Source organism: Anser brachyrhynchus, assembly GCF_964034855.1.
Source record: "Anser brachyrhynchus genome assembly, chromosome: 5".
NCBI classification, from domain to species: domain Eukaryota; kingdom Metazoa; phylum Chordata; class Aves; order Anseriformes; family Anatidae; genus Anser; species Anser brachyrhynchus.
This window is the reverse complement of record NC_137699.1, coordinates 1,468,302-1,492,614: the sequence shown is the minus strand read 5'-3', so window position 1 is coordinate 1,492,614 and position 24,313 is coordinate 1,468,302. Positions and strand designations below refer to the sequence as shown.

The 24,313-nt window shown below is 39.0% G+C and overlaps 1 protein-coding gene across 12 annotated transcripts in view; it reads right to left on the bottom strand.

The window, feature by feature from the left end:
• The window catches only part of GALNT18 (polypeptide N-acetylgalactosaminyltransferase 18), a 317,660-nt gene that overhangs the window by 208,989 nt on the left and 84,358 nt on the right, over positions 1-24,313 (bottom strand). For 7 of the 12 annotated variants that reach the window (XR_013951621.1, XM_080593302.1, XM_080593305.1 and 4 more), the window contains one exon: positions 18,978-19,243. The exons of 1 other annotated variant lie outside the window; for it this stretch is intronic. Coding sequence is in view for 8 of the 11 variants with exons in the window: in XM_080593302.1 (XP_080449428.1) it covers positions 18,978-19,212 (235 nt within the window). In the remaining 3 variants the exon portion in view is untranslated. Of the gene's footprint in view, positions 1-18,977; positions 19,244-19,383; positions 19,810-24,313 lie in introns of those variants that run through there. 4 more of the 12 variants (XM_080593308.1, XM_080593307.1, XM_080593303.1 and 1 more) reach the window with 4 other exon arrangements.

Sequence of the window (24,313 nt, the reverse complement as noted above, 5' to 3'; positions counted from 1 at the left end):
TGACAACCAACTGGCAACTGTGCATAACATTATGCTATTCTAAGCACAGGCCTATTCACATTCATCTTACCATTACCAGTTCAGTCCATTAGACTGTTTTATTTTAAGATTAGAAATTTTATATATATATACACACACACCTACAGAACTTCATTAAATCCAGGTTTTCTAAATTGCAAGGTAACACTGTTGTTCCTATAACCACTGTCCTCAGACCACATTGATTTTAAGTGACTGTTTATAACCCAACGAAGAGAAGCCCAAACTAGCAGCCTGGACTGCTGGTGTAGCACAGGACAAGGCTGGATCCCCAACGGCAGGGCCAGTCCCTGTTTGGAAAGCTTCCCCCAGAGTAGCCTGGACATTCCAGGCATACAGCAGCACAGCACAGCCACTCTCCTTCTGGTATCGCGCTGCACACTGCGAGCACAGCCTGAATTCTCTGGGAGCAGGTATCGACTGTGTGATTTTTGAATGTCTCCAACGAGGCCTGACCCAGTTACAGCTTCAATTTACCACCACTAAGATTACAGCAATATAAAATCCTGATAATTAAAAAGGCAGATGGATTTACACCCAGCATAACATATTCTTAGCTATGTAGACTAAAATTTATTTTTCACTTGATCTCAAGACAGCTGGAGGCTATTTAAAGAACTTTTAAATATGTTAATTACAGCATATCGGCTGCTTCTACTTCATCTTTGTTCTGTGGGTTTTTTCCTCCTTAAAAACAATATGCACATTAAAATGCTAGCATATGGTACCGGCTTGAAGAACAGCTGCCCCCTTAATCCCCAGTGGTTAAGAGAGAACACACACAATACCCAAACAACCTTAAGAGAGGTCAGTTCATACTTCAAGATTTTTGTCCCATTTTGGACTTAAGATAAAGCATTTAAAAAAAATCAAATAATCCCATGATCTTTACATTACAAATTCCTTAGCAGCAGCACTTAAATGCTTTCTCTTTCCTTCCATTTTTATTATTTTTCCTACTTAATAGAATGGACAAACTATTTCATGTTTGTGAAAGGCACCAGAGCAGCAGCCCTAGAAACTCAAGTCCAATTAAGCTGTTTTCAGAGCAACTTCCTTTTTATCCTGAAGTTATGTAAGCAGATGATGGCAACCACCCAAATTGCATTAAGGGTACCCATAACAGCCAAAATCTGCTTCCTGCTGAAGTCGAGGGTCCTGATCCCTCATGCTTTTTATTTTTGTTTTTCCCACACTATCAGAGAAGGGACAACATGATAACTCATGCACCCAATTCCTTCTTGCAGAGGTGATCTTTAGCCTTGGTAAGGGAAGTGCACTTCAGCCCTATGCTACAAGCCAGAAGCTCCCGTTGTGACACTGCAGCAGGACACACTGCCCTTGTCCCTGCTATACCACAGACGAAAGATTTCCCATTTTTCATAGCTTCCAAAGTCACCGAACAAAACACAACAAATCCTTCCTGTCCATTACTAGTTCTTTATAGCATTGTTTTTTCATTTTTCTTTGCTTTTTAAAATAAGCTGTAAGCTAACAGTAAGCTTGTAACAATAATGCTGAGTTGACCCTGAGACTACCACTATTGTGGTAGTTTTGTAGTTTTCCTAACACCCCTTTTCCAGCTCTCTTCTTGCATTAAGTCGGGAGCTGACAAACTGTTGCTGTTTTACCTGGAAACTCCTTAGGTTTCAAGCGATAATACTCACCATGAAGCTGTATGCACCTAATTATACACAAATCACATGCCAAACAGCGCAAGAGCTTTAGGATTCTTAAAAAAAAGAAAAAGAAAAAAATTGTGCCACATGCATGATGCATTGTTTCTGTGATGCTGCACTGAAATCTGCACAAAATAAATGAACTCAATTTACAATTCCACTACCCAGCAGAACCAGCAGCCTGAATAAAAGCTAGAACCAAAGTATCTGCTTTCTAGTACTCATAATGGCTTATTGCTCAAAATTCCCAAATGGCAACAGAAATCACTTGCTGTAGTTCTTCTATTATATAAATTAACACATCCAAACTGCATAGAAACATTTTGTTTGCTTACTAGCATCCTAGTTTGTCTTAGTCATTATGTGCTGGCCTAGAGTCTGCAGCATTATGACAACTGCGCATACCGCGTCACAAGTCTAATGTTTAAGATGGATTTATTTAATCAGCCTTAGCGTTCCAAGTAAAAAGCTCATTAAGATGAAGACAATTAACTACCAGTGAAATATTATAGATGCAGTGTGGAATATTATAGATGCAACTACAATACAGAGCCATTATGTCAATGCATTTATACACATGCTTTGTAGAAGCAACAATTAGTCACGGCAGGTGCTTGATGATCAAAAGAAATTTTCTTACAATTTCCAGTAATTTTTAATGACTTTTCCCACCTCACAGGGGTTAACATTCTCACATGCAATTCTAGGTTAAAAATTTGATTACTTGACAGGAATAAGAGGCAAAAAATATATGTATATACAATAAAAGTTTTCTCAGAACATAGCACAGTAGGGCTTCAACAGTAGATTACTTCTTCTTGCAAGGAAGACACTTGTTCTCTCATACTTTCATGTCTACAACTAACAATAATAATCATGCTAAAACACTGACACAAACATCTTGGGACTGTATATATTTCAACAATACAGCCTATGTACTATTGTTCTAACTCACCTAAAAAGTCTATAACAACTAAAACCCAGGATATAAACCTAAGTGAAGCTTGGGGGTAGACACCTTTGATTTGGAAGTACTTCTGGTGTAAATCTGCAAAACAAAGAGCTGAAACCCCTGTTCATAACTTGAGGCGTGCAGTGAAGCCAGCTGAAAAGTCAGCAGCTTGAATCATTCCACTAGGAGGAAAACATTCAAGAAACTGAGGCCATTAACATAAACGTAATTGAATTAAGATATTAACAGAGTAAATGGCAACCCAGCTCCTCTCTAAGTTATACCACAGTCTGAGTAAATGCAATCTTAATCAGATAAAGAAATAAAGGTCAGTGTTTTGGGGATTTTTGGGGTGAAGAGGGAGAGCGGGAGAAAGGAAAGAGGTTTGCTTTTAAACCTGCATTAGGAAATTGGCAATTCTTGCAGAGAGAGTTATTAATAATTAAACAGAGCTTGTGGGTTGAAAAAACAATCAATAATACACATTAAGATCTTTAAAAAAAAAAAAGGCAAATGCAGGTTTCAGAGGTTATGTATTCATACACAAGAATTTCTATTTACACCCCTAACATCTGTCATTACTATATCAAATTAATCCTAACCTTGAGACTTTTCAGACTATAATTCCTTACAATGTTATAAGCCTGAATTCATTTATAAAACATTACTAGTTGCCTCCAGTAATTTCCTTTAGTGTTTCTCTAGTCAAAGATTTAAGGGCTTTTTTATTTTGGTGTAAAGCATGTAAAGCATTTAATGAAAATGAAATTTTAAAAGAAAAACAATTGCCTTCTGTCACAAAGTTGCTAGGAAAATCCTAGTAAGTCACGAATTAAAGTGGGTTCTAGTATGTTAAGTATCAGCTTGCCTGAAAAACAGGAATTCTTGGTCACATATAGTACTACTACAATTCCTAAAACCTTTGTTCACTTTACAGTGATTCATTGCACTTCATTTGAGGAAGGTATCCTAGCAAGATATAAAACTTCTGCTATAGCACTAAATTAAACTACAGAAAATCCTAGAAAATATATGCTTTAGAAAGCAACCATACCATAGTCAGCAAATGGAGTATGATTTTTAAGAATCTTCAGTCATTGCCAAAACAATTCACAACTCTACAAAAGTTTGCTGGCTGAACTTTTGCTTACATAATGCAAAGCAGCAGAGTTGACAACACCAGAAACTGAGGGCCTATCAGAGTTCCCCATGCTATGCCAGATTTCCTTTTTAATTCCCTAGAAATCTGCTCTCAAAAATAAATGCAGCACCTTTCTGGCAAATCTGGCATATTTCTTAGTTACTATTTTAAAAGGATAAGGATTGTCCAATGCAAAGACAAGAAATGTAACCTCATCCAAGCTAATAGCAGAAAAGAAAAACAGTAGGACCCCAGCCTCAATGACCAGTCCCAGTGCCTATTCACCAAACTGTCATGAGGTCCATCAGCATTTTACCAGAGCAGTTAGCCTACAATTTGACCCTAAAAAAGAGGAGACAGACATGTTCTCTGACAAAGAAGACCCCTAACGAAAATAAGGAAATAATTTACATCATGAAAGGAAAAATAAAAATAAAAAACCACACCACTTATTAAAGATATAACAACACTTATCTTCTTGCTGAAAACATTCCTTTAGCAATTCCCTTCACTGCAAAGGGCTCCAAAAGGGTGTCAAGTTTCCGTGCTTTGTCTTATAAAATACATACAATGTATCTCAAACACAATTTGCCACATAAATATAATGATTGATTGGATTTGACAAGGCTCTTTCTAGAACAGTAAACACTGAAGCTTTTGTTTAGGGATATTAATCAGCTCAGGAAGCCAAATGTGTCACCTGTGCCCGAATGAAAGAAAAATCATCCCCACCTGCTGGTAGAACTACCACCAGTAATACCAAAAGGGAGAACCATTAATTGAGAGATTTAATCCAGATCCCAGCTATTCAGAGTGGCAGACTTTCACCAGACATTCATCTTTCCTGTAACTGATCACTCTATTAGCAATAATGATCCTGCCCAAATGGCTGTGAAAATCCAAACCATCCAAACTGAAACCTGGAATGGCTTTCTGCAAACTAAGAACTGCAAATTCAGATAAAACTTATAATTTCCCTCCAGTCTGGTCCAGGAACCTTGCACTTGCACCTTAACATACCAAGTGAAGAAAGCATAGACTGCACTGAAAACATCTATATGTCCTATAAAACTAGACTTAATTTAAGAATAATTAAGAAACATAGGTGTCAGGGAATAACATATCAAACTCCTTAACTGCAGCTTGACCATCAGCAAGCTTTATTCACTTTCTTAACTACCACTGGGCAGAGGAAGGTAAGAACATTACTGAACATTACGTTCTCACCTTCAAGTTCCTGTAAAATAGCAAATGATTATGCAAAAATCAACTGGTAAATTTAAGTGGTAAACTAATGCTCTGAAGGAAGACAAACTGCTGTCCTCAGCCGAAAAAGGCTTATCTACTATGGGAAGGTAATGATACATCCTAAGCAAACATGAAAGTCACTCAGGTAGTGAAAAAAATTACTCTCCATCAGTTTAAACACTGAAACTTTTATCTGTCATATATACCTAGAACCACAACATGAGGCTTTACAAGCAACAACTGAAAGAATTACATGTGATAGTAGCTGTTCTTCCTTCTAAAGTGATACATCTGGACATTCCCACAGCTACACAGATGTTTTCTAAAATACTCTGCAGATCACTGCCTGACCTATCTGAAGATTTTTTCCAAACTAGGTCTTCCAATGTTTCACATCTGCTAGATGTACACATACATTTTTACATAGTTATTGCATATATACATACACATAAATATCCACGAGGACTTCACAACAGTTTCTGCATAGGATGATTGTTTTCAACATCCTCAGTTCTATTTAGGAAACCCACCTCCCTCAGACTGTACACTTGCATACCATATATAGACTAAAGACCTCTAGCCTGATTATCAAATCCCTGTGAGATTCTGCAGCAATGGGTGTCTCACAGCCTAAAGCCAGCATGGTGACACAGAGAACCGAGTAATTTGAAGGAAATCAGTTCATGGGGCAATGTATGTTTTCACATTTCCAAGCTTACAATAATTAAGCCCAATATTTTAAGCACACCCCCTTCCCCTGACTGACCTTCCCAAACTCTGCAAATACGCACATACAGCCTGGCAATTTCCCATCTAGATTTCGCTTTTTACGTTCTCACCCTTGCAAATGGTGCAGCAGGCTCCTGAAACAAAGACTGACGTGAAGAGCCAGCTTAACATTTTGCTTTCCCCCCTCCCAGAGATGCTTGAATTCAACCACCACTGTGCTTCTGAATCAGCACATTCAAAAGACCAAATGATCTTAGATCTTCATTGTCACAGGAAATCCTGAAACTGAGTTAAATGGATGCCCAGCTCAGAAGATACTCCGCGCAATGTATGAAGATAGCAAATACACCTTCTCATTTGTTACTGCTGCTAATTTTGCTGTGTCCCAGTTTTTCAGCCACCTGCAATCAGAATTCAGTTTAGCTGATAAAAAGCAAACGTGCTGCAGTACAAACCAGGAAGTTGCAGTCTTACTTACTAGAAGAATGAATAGTTCCTTTTCTGCATAGGAGTTCTTTTCAAGAAGCTTAGAAAGGACACCAGGACACAATTAAATCAGCTCACTGAGCACAAGAATTGACAATGCCGGTTTTCCTGTGGACTTGCCTCTATGCCTGTGAGCTCCTTTGAAGATTTCCCAATGTCTAGGAAATAAATGACTGGGGGCACATTCTGATGGCTAGTATTAATAAATGCAACTCTTCAACTGGCACAAGGAGAGAACTTAATAGCCTCCATTATCTGTGGGGAAAACCATATGGATATAATTATTTCTAAGATTTTTAACTTCTGATACCCAGCAACTTGTCTATTAGGTTCCAAAGTTTCTAGAAAAGTAGACTGCTGAACGGAACACTGTTTTCTTATTAATTCAGATTCGGAAGTAAAAGATGGAAACTTGATTACTAAACCAATCAGGTAATTGTTTTTTTCCTTTTAATGTCAATATTCCTAGTAATGATTTGAAGCCATTATATCATAACCAAATTTTATTGCGTGAATTCCTCAGAGTTTTGTATTAGTTTGCCTTTTACCTATAGTTCTCTTAATAGGACATGGCATGGCAGTATAGTATAATTACAACTTTCAAATCTGAGATTAAAAGATTGTATCTAAAGTCTGGTAAATCTAGCTTAGCTGAGTTTAGTGAAATGCAAAAAAGCAAAAAAACAGTCATTATGCCTTTCATTGGGACAAAGGCGTTTTAGTTTATCTTTCATTTTTGGAGCTGCTAATGTGCTAATGCAGGTTCTAACAAAAACACGGCTTGACATGAGCTATCCTGAAAACAGATATCCCACAGAGTCCTGTGAAAAGTTGCGTGGCCAAAGCAGCATGCTCAGGTCTTGATTTTCCCAAATGTAAATATTGGGATTGATACTTTCATTTGACCGCTTAAGGAAAGTATAAGACTTCCACTTGTGAAGTCTGAACAGAATAACAAGTAATTGTAAATGTGCAGGTTTCTTCCAGCAGGGACTTCTGCTCCCAGTGTTACTTGCATTGTCTGACATCACTGAGAGTTCCAAACACGCTGCATAAAAGGATGGATTGTGCCAACAACATTAAAGGTATGCCAGACTTGTCTGTTTACCTCAAGGGGGCTAATTCCCGTCACACTGCTTTCTCTGTTCTCTGGTGTAAACCAGGAATGACTCAAGCACTGTATTTATACAGGTGTGCAGTTCAGAACCTCCCTGCTAGAAGGAGCTTTGGTTTACCTTCCTTCCCAAGAAGCAACAGAAACTCGTGGTTTATCACGTTTAAATTCAAATCTTGAGAAAATTATAAAGCAACATACACTTCACATATTGAAGAAGTACAACTTCATAAAATTGCCCTTTTTTCTTTTTTCTTTTTTTTTTTTTGGTTGTTTTGTTTTTATTTTAAAGACATGACCACTTATTCCAGTGAAGCAAGCAGGATTTCTCGAGTTTAAAATAAACTCAGTGAAAAGGGTATGTTTTCCACCTTGCATTGAATTGGCCCTTGTAGGTAAATTGCTTGAATAAGCTCTGCTTGTTGGATGATAATTGAATGAGCTTGGGGAATTTTGACAGTTCCAGGTGCCTGGGAGTTAGGAGAAAATAACATCTGTTCTCATCAAACAGCAGAAAGGCAAATTACAAGTCACTCTTAATAAATCTGGAGCATGAACATTAAATAAAGAGTAAAAGAGATACATTAAAAATATTTTTTTTTAAGTAAAAATATATTGTTTTTATTAACTTAATTTAGGAAAGATATGCTCCTACATCTTACTTTGTCTTTTTTTTTTTTTTTTTTTTGTGCCATACTTGCTCTGTCATAGCTTGCCATTGTGGCTAAAATTCTTACATTGTCTGCACCATGTTCATTGTCAAAACACCCGGACAGTTATGCAGCTACACACTGACACATGCAAGAACAGCCTGGCTTGCTAGATGCCTAAGCACAAGTTTTAAAAATAGACACAAGGCAGAAAGCGCACTTCTAAGTATTTGCCATTGCCTGTAATTTGACACAGTATTTTATATAACCCATGTAATAATTACATTATCTTTTATACTTGAGGATACTTTGATTCTTTCCTCCCATCCTCTTCTTTGTGCTTCAGACCCAGTTGCTTACATGGTGATACGAGAAAAGTAACTCCATAGATATGAGACAAGCAAGACTTGCTCTTCTTGAACCAACCTGGCCCCTGGATACGCAGGGCAGAATTCTGGGACACCAGAAGAAAAGGACAGGGGAAATGAATAGAATATTAAAAAAAAAAAAAAAAAAAAAAGAAGTTCTGCACAGATCATCCCTCCCACCTTCAAGCCTCACAATACTTCAGATGAATGAATTACTGCATTACTGTGGCATGGCAATGATAGCAATTTATGTAAGCCAAGCAGAGGAAAGAATTTAGAGCAAGAACTTCAAGTGCATTCATGCTAAGAACTCAGTCCAGGGACCCTCTGTTATGTGGAAATAATGTAATACACACACAAACACAAAAAAAGGAAAATTAATCTTTAACAACAGCTTAAGGTTTTTATTATATGGAAAAATGTTTAAAAAGAATAGCCCCTACTAGGATTTGCACGTTTTCACTTTTGTATGAAGACTTTGTATCTTTTTAGTAGCAAAAAGGCTGCAAACACACAGTACCCGTGTAGACAGCTTTACAGTTTAAAGTTTGTCTTAACTAGAGAGTCAAAACTTTAACTCAATTGCTGAAGATGCAGATATTTAGATTTGTCTTCCAATGAATCTGTGGAAACACACGGTATAGATACAGAGTAAGGCTTCCTTCCTGTACCTTCCTCTCCCAAGACAGCTAGACAACCTTCTGAAAACTTACATGGCATTCCTATCTGGCAAATCCACCCACAAAAGCTAGGTTAAATGTACAAGCTCTTTGTCTTAACCTAGCATACCTCCTATTTGTGTCCCACACCTGCAACATGCTGACAGTTCTTATTCATGGGAGCATATTTCCTAGCTTCAGCGCAGCCAATCACAGCCTAAAAGCTGTCCAACACAAAGATAATAACAAAGTGTAATGAAAAAAATTACACTCAATTGAGATCATGCCACTTTTATATTTACCACCTCATTATATTAACCAGTGTGGGGCAGGGGGGGAGGCGTTACTCTAGCCTATGCTTCAGTCCACAGAGCTACTGACTGTGATCAGTATTTCGCCACTGGTTGCCACACAAAGAATATTTTGGGCTAAATGGCTGATTATCCATCAATTCCTGTACAACTGATACAGGTGCTAGACACAGAGCCACATGTGGCAGAGTTTGTAATGAAACTTTCACACTATATTGGCTGGACCCTGCGTGCTTTTTTTGTGGAGGTCAATGTCTCTTTCTCCAAGTTACTAAGAGTTACCAGTATTTGTCCAGGTACTGCAAATTTTTGCAAGACTGTAGCAGAAGCTTTTATTTCCCTCTTCATTTCAGAAGACAAACAAAAATACTCTTTGAAATATATTTAGACTGAACTCTATTGTTTTTTTTTAATGTTAATTTTCAGGAATGTTGCCAATCTGTTTTTAGCAGATGGTTTGCTATTTAATGACTCTAGGCAAGGCAGAAAAGCTTTAATCAATAGAATCAAAAGAAATGCAGAGAAATTACATGCAATTTTACAAAAATCAAAGGCATTTCCTACATATTGTCAAGCAGACAAAAACATATTGACATGTTGTTACTGCAAGCAGCCAAGGAATTGTTTCATACATTACAACTACCTTAAATTTCCTTTTACGTGTTTTCAAGTCTCCAGGCTTCCTCACAACAAGGAGTTTTCCTCTTTCATAAATTTAAAAATTCTCCACCACTAGCTTATTTCTTAATTATGAGAATAGAATCTAGGGCTGAAGGATTAAAAATTTACTCTCAAGAGCTACAATTTGCAACATAGAAAGCTCTACCTTCGCTTCCTTCTTGAAATAAGAAATCAATGTCATGGCTCCCCACTCAGTCCATGACCCGGTATTCTACCTTCTCCTACAGCAGTCAATCATCCTGAAACAGGTCTCCACTAATAAGTAGTGAAACGTGCAGGGTTCACTCTATCCATCAGCTAATTTCTCAGTTACTGCAGAGAGCATTAACAACTGAAAACCCAACCTAACACACTTCAGGCAATACCTGTCATTTGCATTCACAGACTATAGGAGTCTGTTCATGTTGCCACCATACTGAGATATTATGCAAACATGCTGTCACTTGGTCTAATCAAGTTCTTGCTTCAGTGCCTCTATCATCATCCATGAACTCTTCGATGTCAGCCCAAATCAGGCAATGGTGAAGATCCTTCCTACCTTTAAGACAGGGTATATGGATCATCAGTATAGTGATTACAAACACCTCCTCCACTCCCCACGTATTTATATATAGAGATATAATATATAGAATATATCATATAGATTAAATATTTGTATATACACCTCCACATCCTCTTGCATATTTTTTTTTCTCAAATGAAATTAAGAGGAATAGAATGAACACTATAAAGGTGCTTTTTATAACTACTTTCATGTAAAAAAAAAGCTGTGCTGATGAACTCATTTATGTTGATAGAATTCTCTTTATATGAAATATAACAATAAATCAGTGAAATGGAAATGCTTCTATACCAAAAGCATTCCTGTTACACAGCCTGCATTTACGGAAAAGTAAGCTGCAAGTGGGAATGATCTATCCAAACGTAAGTCTTCGGCCACCATTTTGCTACTGCTTTTTTCTGGCCTTGCTTCTTTAAGTACATCAATTCAAAAGTTTTCCTGGCATTTTATGCAGCTTTATACATCTCTTTGGAACTTCTGTTGTTGTTGGGTTTGCTTATTTGGTGTGTGTGTGTGTTTAATGTTTAATAATTTGAAATTCATTTTAAACTTGAGAGCTTTACAACCACAATAAAATATCAGTTAAAGACAAGCTTAAAATCTGTTACATTCCAGTTTAATATGTCATAATCAGTTATGGCTGACGTTCTAATGTCACAGAGTGCTAACTCTGCTGCCTCTTTAAAGAGGAGGACATCAAAACAACAATACCTGATTGTAACATGGGAGATGAATAAGGATACTATTTTCATGTAAATATCATGTAAATATTTTCATGTAAATTTTCATGTAAATATCTTGCTTATGAATTTCTGAATATATGCAATCTGAGTATTTCTTATTTCATTACAGAAACTACACATGCTTAAGATTAAATAGTCTGTTTTAAAATACCAGCATAAATTAGATCTAATGGATTTAAGACTTGTATTTCTGAATGCTAGATTTCAGTTTAATTAATGCAAGAAAATATTTATAATAATCTCCTAAATGCTAAACTGGTTTTCAAAGCAACAAGAAAGTAAAATGCTTTCAGAACTGAACCAGAAATGGTGCACTGTTTCTTCCCGCTCCACAGAAATTCAATATGCCTTGCTTCATCAGCTTCAATAACACTAGTGGAAACTATTGAGTTTCCACTTAATAACTGTAGTTCCACATTAACTAAAACGGCATAAAACATTCACAGAATCTTTCATATCCTTTAGCTTTTTCTATACTTCTCTCCTCCTGGACCCTCCTCACCGTTACACATGAAGTAAACGCATTTACTAGTAAGAAATACCACAGAAATTACAGCATACTACTCCCCCACCCTTCATTTAAGCTGCTTAAAATATTCTTGTTAGCACAAGTAGAAGAGGGAAATGCTGTTATTGTAATCACGTGCTGTGTGATCATGCAATATACAGCTGCTAAATTGCAAATACCTCAGAGAAACAGAACAGAACAAACAGAACAAACAGAACACAACAAACAGAACACAACAAACAGAAAAAAGTGATTTTAAAAATGATGCTCTGCTCTGTTTCGCAAGTCCTATTTATTCTGTGCACATGGAAATCCTGAAAGGCGTTTTCTCTAACCATAACCTTATTGCAATGATAATCCTGTAATGGATAGGTACAGATTCACTGGGTCTGCTGCGCTGGAAAAGTTTATCTGTCAGTTTTTCTTTTACCTACAGCATGCCAAAGTTTCTTGCAAAGCCTGTGGCAAGTCATGACTTGATGCAGAAAGAAAAGCTTCAAAGGAACGTGAATCCACCATGAAAGTGGGGACTGATAATTCACTGCATTAGTTGGATGATTCATGAAACAGATCTGTATGTAGATCCAGATTTTAGACAGGCAAGTAACAGAGCTGTTTTCCCAGACTAAAAAAAAATCTATACTATCTCCCTAAAGTGAAGGCTAGAATTGCCATTTATCTACAAATATGATCTATATTATCTATGAAAAAATAGAAATACTATCTCTGTTCTTACATTGTCCAGAAGACTGCTTATAGAAATCCTCTTTTCTCAGAGATCACCTGTGGATTTTCCTTTTATTAGAACTGTCAAACACTCACATTTTAAATAAGGGTTTTGATTTGGAGGGGAAAAAAAACCAAAACTATAAGATTTCCATTCCCTCTCCCACATTATTTGAGACCACAAATTTCCAAAAGATCCAAGCAGACAATTATGCAATTATGTGGTATTTTAGATGTGCTAATTATAACTTGCATGTTGAGAGAGGTATTTACCTCATACTTCAGAGCTCATGTCAGTCTCAATATCAATCAGGCCCAGACCTATGGTGGGAGAGCAGATGTGGGTACCACCCAGTACTGCCGTGGTTGCTTTCAGCAGGATTTGCACACTCTCTCTAAGCTGTTACTACTGGGACAAGGGAAGACCTTTTGTCCAATTCATCCAAGCAACTCTAGCAGACAGGCAAACCTGCTACCAACAATGCATATAAATTTGGCCATACTAGTTCCTATGGCCATCTCCTCTGCCCAGCTTCCGCTGATCTTTCCATAGCGACTAGGATCTCTTCAAGGCAACTGTTCCACTACATATTTGTGCACAGTGATGGTTGCAAGACAGCTGGGATTTCAAGCTATCTGCCACGGTGCTATTGTGCTCAACATGCACAATGAACTAAAAAAAAAAAAAAAAGTAACTATCACACCATTCACATTATATAAACCTTATTAATTAATTAATACAGCAATCTAGCTGATATCACCATAAGGAAAAAATAATAATAATTAACAACTGTAATCAAGAAAGGAATTACTCAATCACTAGTAATAAAATGCAGCTACTTTATTAGAAGTGAGCCTAGACCTCCTCGGTTTTGGCTACTGTGTCCTAACCATGGCAAAATAAATCCTTGGTGCAAGAATCACCAAGAAAGAATACCCTTAATTGCCTTCTAATTATATTAAGAGCACAAAAAAAATAGCTTCAGTAATACTAATAACAAATTATCAAGTTGCAGTTATACTGATCAACGTAATTAAGTCTTCAGTAGATGGTCCTTGAACTACCTGTACATCCAGCAAGCCTCGAAAATTTACAACATTTTGAATCAGACTTCTAACTGAAAACACTATTAAAGTTTTCTTTAGTACAGCCATTCCTAAGCATGGAAGAACATGAAAATTAAATTCAAATTAATCTGCACTGACATGCAGCAATCTAGAATGACTTGAGAAGTCACAGCCTAAAGAGAAAAAATAACGGGATTAATCCTGCATGTCTCACATATCCAAGTAGTTCGTTCTCTTGCAATTAGTTACATTGGGACAGTAGGTCTCCTTGCTTGTTTATATACTTGTGAATACAGGGTGCTCTGTAGTGGAGCAAGAGCTGTGTTCCCAAGGCTACTGTCTGCTGCTGATTTGTTTCTCAGAATAAATATACTGCAGTGAGTGCCAAATATACCTAACTGCCTTTGTGCTTGAAGGAAATAGGCTGGGGGAATTTTAAAACTAACAATTCCCAAAAGGAAACCACCACAAGAGTAAGAGACGTGGTGGAGTCTGGCAAATCCAAACAAGTCCGACTGTATAAATCCATGCAGGTAGCCAGGCTGCAAAGGACAGCTATCACAAACAGATATTTACATACTACATTCTTTCTTCATGTTTGAGATCAGTAAATAAATAAAAGGTAGGTATCAAGTATAGGATTTACTTATCCAAACTTGTAGATGGCTAAAATAGTCTGGGTTGACATGGTTCCCAAGTTCAAAATACCCAATTTGTGAAAGTAATTCATTCCATCCTAATACCTGTCCAAGACACAGGGAATGAGTCACACTGGAGATCTCTCCTTCCACAGCTGACCACAAAAGGGTGATTAGATATCCAGCTATGGGATAGCTAACAACAGCTGAAGTAAACCCACAGAGCAAATCCTTCTAAGCAGCAGGTTGAGAGATAACACATGAAAATTTCCCAAATAAGTCTACAGAGTGCTTGACATGTCATTTATTTACGCCAACAGATGCTGCAGCATGCAAAGATGAGGGATAAAATTCCTAGTACAAAACAGACGTCTTAGTAACCATCTATTGGTCTTAGATAAGAATTCAACTGCTCCAGAAATAAACTGTGTATTTGCAACTTTAACTTGGATCTACTGTACATATTAATTGTATGCAATTAATCAATTCTGTTTAAGTTCCTGTTAGGTGGCAAAAATGTAACTTCATTTCACAGATTTCATAGACCAGAATTTTTCAAAATAATGCTAGGATGCAAATATCTTCTGATTAAAACTACAAAGTTGAAAAAGATAAAATGACACTGCATAATATGACAAATAGCAGAGCGTGTATGTCACGTTGTAAGGGATCCCTGCTTAACCATAGCATAGCTTTCCAAGAAAAATGTTCAGCTTATCATCTCTGCAGTCTAGCTTTAGGCTGTCGCAAAATAAATTGCTACCTTATTGATAGTGTTGTGCCTCTTGTCGTTGTTACAGACTAAGTATCTGATCAAGAGCATCCTGCCTGCTCACATGATCTTCCAACCACACACACACAACTTAGGGCAATTCTTTAGTGACAGAGCCAACGCATGATGCATTATTAAGATGAATGATGTGTTCTGATCTGTCTGATGCACTCTCATATTGATTTTATTAAAATTAGTCTTTGGAGTTTTATTTAGCCAGTATGTTCCTTGTGAACTTGACAGAACATACTGTTTTCAAATAAAATTAAGAAAAAAATATTTTGAACCTTATGTTGGAAAGACAGACATTTTATTTAATACAATATTTATTAACTTTAGTTCTTTATAGCATTCTCTCTGGTAATAAAACTCAAGAGTAATAGATGATACATTTGCCACACTCCTTTGTTAGACACAAAAAAGACTCCACTTTGCATAAAACTATTCATATGGTCTTCTCCTTATTTTCCTTCACAAAGGTGCACACACAAATCATCTCAATAACCACCCTATCTTGTTTGCAAACTGCACAGGAACTGGAAACAAAGTTTCTCTGAGTGGCCTGCTTGCTAGAATAAAACCTATGACTCCTACTAAAGCTATGGGAAAAAAGTATTTAAGTACTAACCTTGTAGAATTCAGATGAAGCTAACACAATCAATACAACACACTGCCATAGAAAGGTATACAGGTCATCATCAGTGTAAAATGGTAAGGATAAGTAAAAAAGGTGAGGTGATTTGAAACAAAACCATCTCATAAATGGGTGGACCACAAGCCAAGAATTCATGATTCCTGGGCTTAAGCTCAAGTTCCAGCCTCATGCTGCTGTTCCACAAAGTACTTCTGTCTGTGGTCCACATCGCCTGTCTAGACTGTAATGCTGCCAATCCTGCCCACCATGGAAGTCTGCGTCAGATGCACAATACCTGCGTAGCATGTCCATAGGCTAACACAAAATATCATAAGAAAGGAAAGAAGAAAGAGAAGTACCATAAAGGTAGAGCAGAATCCACTGGCAGCACATGCTCTTACCTCATTTCTAGCACCTGTAAATTATGTGCAGAGCAATGGTTATCCTCCAACATGTGGATAAGTTGGGATACACAGAAGTATAGGATATGCAGTATAGCAGGTACATAATTGTGCATTCCAACTTTCCTATTCTTGGCCAATACCACTACCAATATTTCCTTTTCCACACTGTTCTTTCTGAAAAGAAGGCATGCATACTTTCATTCTCTCAGAATTTCTTTTACCTCTTTTCAATCTAACACTTTTCTTGCCTTGAAAATGTCTTTGTAAAAGTTCATACTTCAAAAAGTGATTTTTTTTTAAATGAAGGCACCTCTTATTCCTTCTCATTTCCACCATATTTGATATAATATTGCAAGATAGCAATTTATATGCTAAAGGAATTCCCTGATGGCACCTAATTAAACAATTCAATCAGAAAACAAATTAAAATGAAATACTAGAGTAACCCCATGTGTAAAATGCTGCAGTTAGAGCTTTCTGGTATTCGCAGGGTATCCTGTGGAATGCCATTCTATTACCCTTGCTAATTTTGTGCCTGTTCAGCACTGCAGAACATCTGAGTTATTGACACCTTTCTCCAGCATAAAAAAGGAGTAGCTCAAGCAAAAACTTTACAGTAAACTACAGATAGTTATTATCTAGTCCAGCTATTTGGCAGCTGGTTTATTCAATTTATGGTAATGAAACCCAAACTTTTAACTTCTTAAAGCTGACCTTCAAACTGATAAGCTTGAAGCTAACCCAAACCCCAGTCAAGCTTGGAGTATTCCTTCCAATGACTTCTGTGAGTTCTGCAACATGACCCAGAAGTCATAACATCTCACAGTACTAAAGCAAGATCCGATTAAAATAACATTCTGCAATCTCTGCCACAGAAATTCCTTGTGAAACTCAGTTACTATGATTTGGAAAGTACAAGTACAGAAAATCCATTTAGGGATGACAATCTGCAATTATTTAATTTTTTTATTATTATTATTTTTAAAAGTGGTTTCAGTAAGGTGTGAGAACTTTGTAAACTTTCCTTCTCCCCCCCCCCCCCAAAAAAATATATATTCTAGCACTTATTACCAAACCGTTTGCTTATTTTTAGAAGATTCTCTTCAACTTTCATATGAATGTTATTTAAGGAAAATATTTTCTGGTTTGGTTTTTGTATAGTCACAAGTTGTCACAAATTAGTTGTATGCTTTAATCCATGCAAATCCATCCCTTTCTCTATGACTCTGAGAAGAATCACTGTCCAAAGTAACAAGCCAATCTGGTCACTATTACTTTCCTTGAAAAGAAGACTATCAGAACTTCGCACCTACAAAACTGAAGGAGGTATGCTCTAGCCCTATTTGGATGAATTTCCTGTATCTAACTCTTAATAGCATCTTTTGAAAAACAGCTGCCTTCATACATGCTTCCACAGTGCACTCCACTGGCACACAGAAAAAAATATATATTTTCTTTTTAAATTCCTTTTCAGTAGTCAGGAAAAAACTCAAGGACTGCATGAGAGAAGTTAAAACTTGCAGAAGCTGCTGTAACTCATCCTCCAAAACAAAACAAGGAGAGGGAAAAAAAAAAAAAAAAGTATTTTACTAATTTACCCAAGCTGACAAGACTATCTGACAAATGGAGGTACATGCAATCTGGACAGTGATGTGTCACATATTAAGAAATGAAGCCACAGGAAAGCAACTGTGCTTTAATAGTGCTGCGAACTTGTGAGCATTGCTAAGCGGGGGAAGCCCAATTCGTAGAGAATTAACCACCCTGCCCACTCCACCCCTCTTTAGACTGCCAGAAGAGCAGTTGGCCAAAGCTGCCTGGAAGGAGGGGACCTTTGGTGCGCTGGTGATAGGCATGCTTTGCTCTGCCTTTGCAGATTTAGGAGAAACTAGAACTCGGATTTGAACCTTCAGTACAGGTTATGCGGAAGCGGAAAAAGATGGTCCCTCTAGAGCTCTCATTTACCCACCACCCTCCTTACTATCCAACCCACATAGCAGACAGAGGGAGTGACTGTATGACACCACACAGATGTTGAAAATATAAAGGAAGATGCTAGTTAGAGATCACCCACCAAAGTAAAGACATGCAAAATCCCAGTCCCCCCAGAAATACTCATGTTCTTCCCCACTACTTGGCCACTTCAACCCTTCTCCCAGAGCTCCCATTAAGAGGAGATCGAATTAAAAAGGTACTACACAAATGAGACTGTCCCAGTTAAAATCCCAAGTGGCTCCCGGCACTACAGCAGCACTAAGGGAAAACCTTGAGCACACCCGGACGCACACACTCTCCACACGGACTAGCAGAGTCAGGCTTAGAAGGGAAGGAGAACAAGAATTCCCCTCGCGGCAACCCATTTTGGCAAAGGCAAGTAACAAATACGAAACAATGACGAGCACAACAAGATGAGAAGAGGCTCTCCTGCCCTTCGCGCCGAGCCCTCCCCCCGGGACCCCGCATAAGCGAGACACGGGCACGCTCAGGGCTGAGGTCAGCTTTACTACAACGCCGAGCCGAGCCCAGCCCGGAGCCCTCCTCGCTCCACCGGGCACAGCAGCCCCGAAGCCCCCGTCGGGTGGAGGCGACTTCCCGCCAGCGGCCGACCGGGGCGCAGGGAGAGCGTGCGGGGCAGGTCCCCCCGACGCTCCCGTCGCCAGGGGACATCACCGGGAGGGGACCACCAGGGACCCCCCCCACACGCACCGGGCGCTTCCGGGCTGAGGAGCGGCTCTGCTCCGATCGCGACACGAATGTCACTCACACACACACACACAGCCCAAACGCGGCGAGAGGGGATGGAGGGTGGAACACGGAAAGCGGCGGGTGGGTGAGGGGGAAAGCAAGCGGGGGGGAAGGTGGTACCTTGTATGTGCTGCTTGATGACATTTTCCAAATGGTCCAGCCTTTCTATAATCCTTAAAGTGTCCCCTTTGTCTTCCTCTAACTTTTTTTCCGAGATCGGCTCCTGCACTTTCACATAAACACTGGCAATGTAGTTGGTGACCCAGCCCACGTACAGCAGGCAGATGATGTTAGTCATTCCACTCAAAATCACGCAAGTGGACACTAAAGTTTTGGTTTTCCTGGTGCACACCATCCTGAGATCGCTCCATATAGCTCCAAAAATCCTGCGATCCAGAAAACAAAAATAAACCGCGATGAAAATAAATCCTTTCCCCCCCTCCCCGAAACGGAGACCACTCAGAAGGCAGTAAATTTCCATGCAAAAAGTTCTCTAATCCACAGAATAGAAATATTTGTCGCCTACCTAGAAGGAGAGGTGGGGGTGGGGAGGGTTGATAATTAGAATCCTGGATTTTACATTCAAATAGCTGAAACTTTGCGATAGCAGTGGCGACTGCAGCCCGCAAGGCGTGCCAACCGGCGGGCTGCCCGCTGCTTTTAGGCACCGGTTCCCGCCCCGGGCATCACTGCCGCGAGCAGCCCAGCGGCCGAACGTTGCAAACTTTGTTCCCTCCGCCGCCGCCGCTTCCCATCGCAGCCGGCCTCAGCTCCACAATCAGCGCTGGGAAGCGGCTCGCCGGAGAGTGGGGCTCGCTCGGCCGCGGATTGACAGCCCCCGCCTCCAATAAGGAGCCCGCTCTGGCGCGGAGGTTGCTGCCATCACCGTATGGCCGACGGGGGCCCAGCGGGGCGGGGTTACGGCGGGGCCCACCTGCTGCCGCGCGCACACGGCCACCCACCCACCCACCCACCCACCCACACACACACACACAGACACAGACACAGACACAGACACAGACACAGACACAGACACACAGACACACAGACACACAGACACACAGACACACAGACACACAGACACACACACACACACACACACACACCCACACGCTAGGGCCAGTCCGCCGTGCTGCAAACTCGGGAGGGAAGGCGGGGCCGGTGCCTCCGTGCTGTGTCTGTATCTGGCCGCAAAGGGAGGTAGCCGGCAGCCCCCGTTGGCTGCTAGGTGAACGCGCCACTGCGTGCCTGGCGGGAGCAGTCGCGTTCATGAACAGAGATGCTCGCACCAACTCATCCATTTGCCTGGAGGGGGTGAAACCGGCGAAATTCCTTTGGCTCATCTGAGCTCCGTAGCTCCAGCTACCCAGCGACCAGCCACTATTAGAGTAGGTGTTTGTCTTGGACACCGTTTGTGTCTGGTTCCCCCCGTCCGGGGGGGTTGTTATTAACAGCTGCTGGTTGCTTGCATCCACACCAACAAGCCTCATAACCATCCATCCCCGCACGCTGCATTACTCCAGACTATGTTATATCAGAGCACATCCTGTCCAGAATTAGCTTTAGTATCACGGACATCAGTAACCCATAATTAGTTCAGCATATTCATGCTGCCTTCCTCTCTTCCTCACCTCACATCTTATATACACTTTTGGAAATACACATAAAAAAGCAAAATTCCTCTCAATAGGACATCACGTTGATTTGAGGGAAGATGCACAGTAGAAGAATCTTTTCCATTCCTATTAGGTAAAGCCTTCGGTAGCAAAAAGGTGACTTCATGACTTTTTTTTTTTTAAATATAGTCTCAAGACAGAAATTTAACATTAGTATGACCAGTACTAGGAACAACGAGGCAGCTGTTAACACACTAGAAACTATTTTAAATACCATCCAGCAAAAGCAAGGAGTAACAAATGCTGTGGATCACACTGTAATTTTACATATGCAGTAAATACAAGTCTCTTCTGCTTCATTAGTCACACCCCTCAACTGACATCACACCTGCTTGTGTGTGGAAAGCACAGCAGCTTCCGGGAGTTACTGCTCTGAAGCACATGTGAGCTTTCAAACCCTGCAACATCTGGAATGTACCTTTCAATATCTTAACAGAAGCAAAAGTAGATGACTTAGGGTTTGGGGTTGCCATTTTTAAGCAAGTTATAAGCAAGACTTAGCATTCAAGAGAGAAGGCAGTCAACTGTCCTGCCAAAACACAGAATGACCTCTTCCTTCCCATCAGCTGGCATGCTGTAGAAACTACAGTAATAGTAAGAGCTACAGATACTCAAACACAAACAAAACCAGCACTGATGGAAGCTGCAGTAAACTCTGCCAACGAAGCTCAAAAACCAAACTGCCTCCTCAGTCTTCCAAGCCTCCCTGAAAACTAACTGAAATTTGGGCCAAATTGCAAGCATTTCCCCAGTGATACGCTAAAGGAGACCATCATGACAGAACTCCTTTGGAAATTACATAATATAACTCAAGGCACTTGAATGTGAAAAACAGCATACATTTACATTTTAAGAAAAAAAAATATTTTAGTAGTACAGGCAAGTTTACCTGATAGACCAGTCAACGAACAATTTTAAGGTATATAAAGACAAAATAATGACAGAATACACTAATCCAGCCCCATCACACAAGTCAATTGTCCTGCTTGGTCTGTGATGACCATTTTCCCATAGTATCATTTATTTTTCCGTTTCCTATCTTTATTCTTCAATGTTGCAGCTCCACATCTGGTAGCAAACCAAGAGCAGTTAGTGCATGTCACTGATGCCTTTAATAACAGTGTTATCTAGACTTGCTTTAATCTTTGTGAATTCTGCCTGCAGTGACAAAATACAAATTCTTCAGCCCTGGCTATTTAGGCAGAATCCAGGACTTAGCTTTGGACTTCCCAATTTAAAGCAAAACTTACCTAAAATCAGTCCAGATAAGGGACAAGTATTGCTCATTAAAAGTCATATTTTCCATGGAGGTATATAAAATGTTAACAAACAACTGACAGCTTTTATAAACAAACACGAGTGGGTGTTGTTACTAATGACTGCCAGCATATCCATAAGTGCTGTGGAGGTTTCAAAAAAGATGGTTAATCAGGCCTAATCAGCTGCTTATAACAGCACATAATTGATTAACTTTTTATTCTAGTAATATTAATAGTTCATTAGCCCTCTGCTCCCAATAGTTTTCTGATCATGTTTAAAATATAGTTTCATATATGGCTACATTCTCCTACCACCAAAGCCACACTCTTCAACAGTAGAACAGCAATTCCCTGTCTCCTCATTTGAGCCTATCTTTCACTGAAGCTAGTGTTAAAACTCTGTTTGACTTCATAGCAAAACCTCCAGATGCTTTAATACATTAAATATGCTGGCTTTCACATCCCTGCTAATAATATTGTGGACTGGTCTTTTTAAAACTTTTTTTTTTTGGTTCCTTTTTTTGCGTGTGTTTTTGTTTGTTTGCTTTTTGTTTTTCCAGGTTTATACAAAGTTGGAGGTATTTAAGTGTCTGCTGTTCAGAAGTTGGTCTTTTTTCTAATTTTGATTTATTGTGTAGTATCACAGTCTAGACTTGAGACTCATTTGTGCAAGGTACTATACAAATGCATAATCAGTCTACTTCTATAATCTAATTGGAACAAAACCAAGAAAAGTACCAACAGGAGAAAAAGATATGGTGCATTTTTAGTGGTAAGAGGGTCCTTGAAGAAAAAAGTAGTGAAGCATCACAACCAACATTATTTACATCCCATTTTACAAGAACAGGTTTATTACGCAGTGTAAGAGAACAATAGAAAAGCTCAAGTTTTGGCATTGTTTTGACTGCATTCTATTCAGATTCTTAGCTGAAATACAATTAGTTTATGGAGATAAAATCTTTGTTACTATCTAGTCTGAATAGATGCTCTTGCATTACTCCTTCCCTCTCCCCCATGATGATCATATCTTTCATTTGGAAAGATGGTACAAAATTCCAAAGGCATTCAAGAAGTAATGCTGAATTTTACACTGTGGAAAGAGACAACCAAATACATATAGAAAATTCTGAATTAATCTGAGCAGGCTTTTTTTTTCTAGTTTTATTTTTTTGAAACTATGACATCCAAGTCTGTATGCACACAAATCAAAAACTATCTGGCTCTTCAGTATGTATTCAACCCTTCTGAAGATGAGCTCTTTCCAACAGTTCAAGTGACAAAGCTGTTTCTTAAGTTCCTGAAAAGATAGAGCTTTCTGTATTTTGAAGATAAAGTCCATGAGCTCAGCCCCCAGGTAAGTTATCTGGTGATTTTTGGTATATGTTGTCCCTAGTCATCTCTCTCACTAAATTTAAACCAACTCACTTTAAATTATACAAAGACACATGCAGGCATTGCAGAGATGCCTTTGCATATTAGAGTTGGGTTTTGAAGTAACAGATTTGTTGCATGGATGTTGTAGATAATGAACATGAACTAATGCAAAAAAAAGAAAAAAAGGAATGGAAAATAGGAAAGAAGGTGAATGGATGAAAAGTGGGGTGGAGGAAGATAAGGTAAAAATGCTGCTTCTTTGTTACGATCTTTATTCCTCTGCCATTTTTAACTCCTCCCCATCCTCTTTCTTTTTCTCTTGCTTTTTAGTGTCCATATCTGCTCTTTCTTTTCTTTTGTTCCGTCATCTTTCCCCTCCCCCATTTAAAAATAACTACCTTTAAGTTTACACCAGTTCTGTTACACATCACCCTTTTCTGACATTGTTATGAATCATCAGTTCATTTAGGTTACACAGGGCTTTTATTTTTCCCTGCTTAGCAAAGACTACTCAGCAAAGCAGCAACTACTGTAATCTCATATTGCCAAACTGCACTCTCCCAAGAAGGAAAGGTAAGGTGGCATCCAACTCACAGACACTCAATGACATTTGGATGGCTAACATCCATGAAGTATCATTTCAAAACCATTCACCTAGCACTGAAGAAGGAAATGAAGCAAACCAGAAGATACAGGAACAAGATAGAGAGAGCTATTTCAAGTTGAAAATAGAAGTGGATCTTGTCTTCTGGACTGAGTGCGCTATCAGTGCACGTAAAGCCATGTGAAAACATGCCACATGCAAAGGGAACAGAACAGAGTTAGCAGGAACATTAAAACATCTTATGTACAAAAGCAACCTGCAAGTGATAGGGGTAGATTAGTGCGCATCTTCCTCTCCTTTATTATCAGATTCATGCTTCAGAAGATATTTGTCATCCCTCTTATACGGTTCCTATAAAATTTGTCTTTAGTTTTTGTTTTGTTTTGTTTTTGTTTTTGTTTTTTGTTGTTGTTGTTTTTCTCCAGATGGTAATTTCCTTTCTCACTGATTGTGAGGCTTATCTTGTCCATTTGTCCTTCCAAAATGGTTTTCCATCCAAAACATCTAAAATCACTTTAAATGTTAATTGATCTCTGCTATGCT